The sequence below is a fragment of the Pyxicephalus adspersus genome, chromosome 9 (assembly GCF_032062135.1).
Source record: "Pyxicephalus adspersus chromosome 9, UCB_Pads_2.0, whole genome shotgun sequence".
In the NCBI taxonomy this organism is placed as follows: Eukaryota; Metazoa; Chordata; class Amphibia; order Anura; family Pyxicephalidae; genus Pyxicephalus; species Pyxicephalus adspersus.
In genome coordinates this window covers 35,792,213-35,799,110 of record NC_092866.1, presented here as the reverse complement: position 1 = coordinate 35,799,110, position 6,898 = coordinate 35,792,213, and the positions used below count along the sequence as shown (strand labels likewise).

At 41.5% G+C, this 6,898-nt stretch overlaps 1 protein-coding gene across 4 annotated transcripts in view; it reads right to left on the bottom strand.

Moving 5' to 3' along the window:
• Nucleotides 1-4,468, bottom strand: part of POLA2 (DNA polymerase alpha 2, accessory subunit) — a 61,298-nt gene extending 56,830 nt beyond the window's left edge. For 2 of the 4 annotated variants that reach the window (XM_072421405.1, XM_072421406.1), the window contains exons 1-2: nt 4,289-4,466; nt 891-1,014 (exon numbers count right to left, since the gene is read on the bottom strand). In XM_072421405.1, the coding sequence (XP_072277506.1) occupies nt 891-972 (82 nt within the window). In that variant the 5' untranslated portion in view covers nt 973-1,014; nt 4,289-4,466. Of the gene's footprint in view, nt 1-890; nt 1,015-4,288 lie in introns of all 4 variants that reach the window. The other 2 variants (XM_072421409.1, XM_072421408.1) reach the window with 2 other exon arrangements.
• Between the last annotated feature and the right edge of the window lie 2,430 nt (nt 4,469-6,898).

Genomic DNA, 6,898 nt, shown 5'->3' with positions numbered 1-6,898 from the left:
TTACCAATCCTAGGTGCCCAGCACTTATGGCCTGTTACCAATCCTAGGGGCCTAGCAGTTGCCAGAAGTCACTCAGAAGGGGTAAATATTTTTTGCTGCTAATATGAGCTAAGCCTCACTTGTTACACCACATTCATTATACTATTACACTACTACAAAGGATTACACTCTTAAAACTTAGAACACTAGTAAGTTGGGTCACAATACACGGCATAGGACAGTTGTGGCAAAATACATAGAATAGAAAAATTGGATATACTAATGGGGCAGGCATTAAAAAGTTGTAACAAATAATTGGGAGAAGGTAGAACATTGAAACAATAAGAGGTTACTGGATACCCATGGCATAAACAACTGGGAGCACTAAATTTGCCGTGTTTTGCCACACACCCTTTTTTACCACCCGGCTATAGCTTCCTACCACCCCGCTGAACAAAATTTCTGGGGAGAACACTGCATATCATTATATATTATTTTATTTGAGCCTTTTTTTGTACACTCCCTTGACAGTACAGCTGAAGATCAGGTGTGGGTGGGTGCCCAGTTGGGAGTTCTGTGGCACTGAGTTCATGGCAGCAACTATGTGAGGAAAGAACAAACACATTGTGATAAACACTGAAAAGGAAACCAAGAGTGACAGATATGACCCAGATACAAGTCTGCAATGATGAAAATATAAATATATGTATTATGTGTTGCTTAAAAAGTGGCTGATTCCTCAAGTGTATTGGTGGAGTGATAGGTTGGAGGAGATGGCACAGCTGTTCTGGAGACCAATCATCTGTTTGCAGCTGCAGCCCAGGGAACAGGAGAAAATTGAGGAGTTTTGTATGGTTTGTAATTAACCATCTTTCATGTACTTTATGTTGCATCATAACTTAGATTCTTACATTTATCTGGGACTTCATTATCCTCAAAATCGACCCCAAACACCGCCAGCTCCTCCTGTATACTCTTCACAGACACAGGCATGGTGCCACACTACTGCCCCAGAAAAGATGTCCAAAAAAAATCCTGCATTTCGAACAAGATAGGTGTAGATATTAGAACAGTAATCTTAAAACATAATTTAAAGACCTTACAAACAAAAACAATCAAGAAGTCTTTTTGTTGCCATTTTTCAGTCTGTTACTTTTCTGACCATTGCACATGCACCCCTGTCTACCATACCCCCATATTGAAGTTTTTCATACAAAGGACTCACAGCATACCAATCTTTCTATTGGAGTTGGATTCATAAATATGATGAGGCTAAGATTAAGCTCTTAGACAAACCTGGTGAGTGTATTTTACAAATTGAAATCAGATGGATAAGGTTAATATATTGCAGAAGGGCATCACCAGTCCCTTCTGCAATAAAAGACCTTCATGTTGCCAGTTTTAGTCCCACATTAACATTCAATAAATCTGCCTACTGCCTCAAAAAAGAATGTATTTGTATTGTGGATGTGAAAGCCTGGCAAGGCTGGGTTGCCAGTGAACATTGCATGTAGATGAGCAGAGCCTGGTGGTAGCAGCATCATTTGTTTACATAAAATGCAAGTGCCTGTTTGTACCAGCGCACACCCCTCAATGCTACAGCCAAATTCCTAAATAACTGATATGGTGGTGCTACAACTCTTTCAGATAATTTCATAGTTGTCTGCCCTATCCAACACATGCCTATTGGTCCCCTGTATGATGAGCTCCCTAGCTGACCAATAGGAATGTGTGTGAGGTGGGAGGAGCCAGACAAACTTCACCAGTTCAAAGCAGCCTGGTTGCAGCAGAAGACAGTGGGCTCTGCTATAGAGATGTGCAAAGTGTAATCAGAACTCCTGCATTCTAGTCTTGGGTTAGTGCCTCAAATAGTATTAAAGCAGAATAAACCTTTAAAATAAAAAACATGTGAGCAGGCAGATCCTTTATTGCAAAAGGTGATTACAGGGGGATGTGCCTTGCACAATAAAATAAATTTACTTTTCTGATCACAAAGTTTATGTTATATTTGATTGTCCTTGTTATGTCTGGGGAGCTGCCATCTCCACCCAATCATCTTCTTTATATCCAAGCATCCTGCACATGTACAAGTCTAAGTAAGGTAACAGGTAGGTCTGTCTTACTACAGAAAGAACATCAATTACCCTATCTGCACAAAAATTCTTCTTGCTTGCAGTTTTTATTGTGCAACTAAAGTTTCACTTTTAAAAAGAACTTAAAGAGTAACTAAACTCAAAACAGTAAACTCAAAAAAAAAAAAAAAAAAAAAAAAAACACCTTTAATCCCGCAAGGCAGCCTGATCCCCCTGGGGGTGTCCTGCATCAGGTCCCACGTCGTGCCCGTCGACCACTATCTTCTCTTTTTCTTCCTGTTCTTCATCCTATGTCATCCGACCCAGGTACGAGATCGGGCGAGATGCTCGGGCATGCGCAGAAGAAGCACCCAAGAGCTTCCCGGGATGCTTGACGTAGGTATTTCAGGAGGCTTTGCGCCCCCATTTATTCTCAACCGCCTAGGCCAGGGGTGTCAAACTCTGTCCCGCAAAGTCATTTTGTTTGGCCACCCGAGAATTGGGGAAAATAAATGGCATCTGGCCCGCCAATGCCTTCCGCAGCGAGTGATGCTGCTACCACAACTCACGGCATCACTCGCACAGAGTTCTACAGACGCAAGTAATGCCGGGAAATAAGGTCCCGACATCACTGGCGTCTCACCTCTATGGAACAGCTGTCTGCTTATGTGGCTCCGCATTGGGATGCGACGTGATGTCGAGTAATGCGAGTAATGCTGTGAATTGAAGTCCCAGCATCACTTGCGTCTATGGAACAGCTCTCTGCCTATGCAGCTCCGCATTGGGCAGTTACATAGATGCACGTAATGCTGGGAATTGAAGTCCCAGCATCACTTGTCTTCTGTTTCTCTTTTGAGACCGGTCGCTATTCCTAGCTCACAGCAGGAGAAAAAAAATTACTCAGATCTCCAGGAAACAAAAAATGATGTACAAGGTAATCATCTGTGTGAAATGTGTGAAACCATCAAAAAGATGTCACTCTTTTCTGTCTCTTTTGTAAATAACTTTCTTTTTCTTTTGTAACAAGAGTTTTGAAGATATCAGATATGAGCACATAATTTATACATGAGTAACAATCATTTCATTTCTTGGTGTCAATTGGTTATTAACATTCATGCCATTTTTATTGAAATCTATTCCAGAACTGTAGCCAGGGGCCAATTAGTGCTTACATGCATTACCAGGTATTTTCTTGTTACAGATTGCATCTTTGTTTCCATATAAAAATGTTTTAAATTTAATTTAATGGAATAACTTCCTGTTTTTTAAAGAAATTTCAAGTTTGGCCCCCGACTAGGTCTGAGTTTTTAATTTCGTCCCTCTGTGTATTTAAGTTTGACACCCCTGGCCTAGGCGATCGAGAATAAGGGGGCAGTGCTGAACTCTTTTTGAAGGGTGTTGGACTTTCAAAATTCTGTTTTGTTTTTTACATAAAAGGGTTGTCTACCCTCCTATGTCAAGTGAAAATTCTGAGTTTAGGTATGCCTTAAGTTCCACTTTCAAAGTCTGCCATCAGTTGGGGCTTCATTGCAGAAAGAGACAGATGCTTCCCAGTCTCCAATAAAACCTGCCCGATTGTTGTCCCCTTCTGTCAAAATTCACTGGGCCGCCAGTACTGAATGATCTCCCATTCACCTGATCAGGAGTTATGCCACCCCCAAAAGGACAAGATGATGGCGGCACCCTGCGATGGAATTGGGACAGGTGAGTGTGTTTTAAAAACTGTGATCAGGTAAATTTACTATATATCAGATGCAGCATTGCTCATCCATTCTGTAGTAAAGCGCCTGTCTGATTGGAACTTTTTTGCAAACGGGGTTAATTTTTGCTTTTAAGGAAAACTCCAGGAAGTATTATGGGAAGCAGGGGTAGACAGACATAGTGTCTAACCTAACTTACCTCAGCTATGCCTTTTCTGAAATACAGCTACAACATCACAGTCACACCGCTGCTTTAGTAAATTGAATAAGGGATGGCCATAGTAGTGTATGGAGCTGGATAATCCCATGCATGCAATGGTTGGAAAAGTAAAGTACAGAGGTAACACTCAGGACCCCACCTGACCCTTCCTGAGGACACTTCCTGGAGTTCTCCTTTAAAGTCTTCTGATCAGAGAGCTCAGACATAGCAGCCCTCACATTCTCCCATCACAACAACCTTTATGTGACCAGTGCTATGACACCCCACACACAATGCACCCCAATGACAGAGCACTGGCTAAGACCCCAGTTGCTAACCTCTATCTTCGGAAGTCCTCCAATCCTCTACACGGAGCGATGCCCGCTAGCTGCGCTGATACATTACACAATACGATAACCGGCTCTGCCCGGTGACTGGAAATAAAATTTCCCGCGTTCTATGTGATGGCGCGCACTAGAGCTGAGAACCTGGGTCCCGCCAGCCAGCCAATCAGAGAGCTGAAACGGAGAATTGCAGCGCGCGCTGGTACATGAAAATGACGTAGAAGCTACCGTCACGTGATGCGAGTTTCTGTGGCAGGCATCGGAGAGGTTGTTGCAGGCAGGGCTTGTTAGCAAACAGCTGGGTAGTAACAGAGGGTGACGGATATTTATAACTTTACAAAGTGCTATTGTTTTCTCTAATGATGCAGTTTAGGAAGTGTGTGACCGTCCTTGTATCCCTTCTCTGTGTTAGTAGAAGGAATTGAAGCTTAAAGGGTTGTCAGGCAGATTTGCTGCAATTTAGGACATGTGACTCTAATGGGGGTGTGTGTAAAACTGTCCTGCTTTAGTGTATGAAAAACTGCCCCAGTGTCAGCCATGCATGAAGGCAAAGAAGTTTAGTTGTGACCCTTCTAATTCAGACATCTGATCACCTTATCACATACAGTATTATTATTATTAATAAACAGGATTTATATAGAGCCAACATATTATGCAGCGCTGTACAATAAATAGGGATTGCAAATGACAGACTAATACAGACAGTGATACAGGAGGAGAGGACCCTGCCCCGAAGAGCTTACAATCTAGTAGGTGAGGGAATTTCACACACAATAGGTTGGGAGATATTTAGTGGTGGGAAGTAGTGGTGGTTTCATTTGACAGAAGAAGACGGGTTGGCAAGTTTGAAAAAATGGGTTTTGAGCGCTCTTTTAAATGAGCAGAAATTAGGAGCAAGCCGAATAGGATGAGGAGGACCATTCCAGAGAGTTGGAGCAGCTCCAGAGAAGTCTTGTAACCGTGCGTGTGATGAGGTTATGAGTGAGGAAGTCAATAGTAGGTCATTGGAGGAGCGGAGAGAGTGGCAGGGGGAGAATTTTTTAACCATGTCAGAAATGTAAGTGGTACAATAACTGTGGAGGGATTTGAAGGCAAAGCACAGGAGCTTAAATTTGATTCTAAGGTGAAATGGAAGCCAATGGAGAGAACTACAAAGAGATGCAGCGGAAGAGGAGCGGAGGGATGGATGAATGAGTCTGGCTGCAGCATTCATGATAGATTGTAGAGGAGAGAGTCGGGTTAGTGGAATACCAGCAAGAAGAATGTTACAGTAGTCCAGACGGGAGATGATGAGAGCATGTACAAGGACATACATACAGTTCAAGTCACCCTTCTCTCTTCTTTTCAGGTCTTTGATCTGCCTTGCTAAAATAAAGTATACATACAGGTGACCCCTTTCTTCCCTGTTCAGATCTGAGATCATCATTGCCCTCATGCAGCAAACCCTGGAAACTTTGTCCCAAACTTCTCTGTCAGCTTTATGATATTTTTCTCAAAAAAAAAAAAAAAAAAAGTATATAAAACCCTTCCCCACACTCCATTATGGTTTATCATGTTGGTCAGAGATTTTGTCTGTTGCAAAAGCACCTGCACATGAAGGGGGGGGGGGTATGTTTGGACGGGACTTCAGGAATCGGGATTTGGTTTGAATTTTGGGATCAATATAGGGAATCCAGGATGGTTGGTAGTCAGATTTTCCATGCCTCCTATATGATTGGTGCCAAAACAAAAATTAAATTAAATTTCCAGTGGTGTAACAAAAGTGTAAAGCAAAGACCCAGTAACTTTTTAACTTTTATAGGCCAGTTCGCTGTCTATCAGGGTGTTGGGGGAACCAGATGTTGATTTTATCAACCAGAATTTAATATATAACAAAAAAAGAGCTTTAGAATTATTGTTAAAATGATATGGCATCACAGGGAATCTAAAAAAATGTAAGTCAGTGATATGATTAGCTGTAAACAAATGCCCCCTGCATCAGTAATCAGTGAACATCATGTCACGGTGCCAGTGTTCAGTGAGTGTACAGTAAAGCACTTGCAGTGGTAATAAAATAATAAAATATGAATTAATAAAACCTGTCCCTGCAATCATTGGAAAGAATGGTGTCCTATACTCAATGTTAGTAAAAGGAATGTTGTCCCATTCTTGAAGTCAGTAGATGAAAAATGCCCCATATTTTAGTATAAGTTGGTTTTAAGTGCTTGATCTTTGCTGTAAGTGGAATTTGAATATGCTGCCAGCAGGACAGGAAAAGAATATGATATTCTCTGAAAAAAATAGAGTTTTCAAAATGTTAATTTATTCATATCTTTTGGACAAGTTGTCATTATAACAAGGTTCAAAGGGGAAATGGGAAATCTGGCTAATGGCAAAATTAGCATGAAAAAAAATTTATTTACATTAAAATCGGGAAGAAACAGTATGCTCTAAACCAGTGTTTTTCAACCGCTGTTCCGCGGCACACTAGTGTGCCTTGAGAGATCTTCGGGTGTACCGTGGGAAATTATCCAATTTCAGTTATTGGTCCCAAAATGATTTATTTACTGCAAAAAAATTGTCTTCATTTGTCTATACCAGCGATGTATAGTGATAGGCAGAACC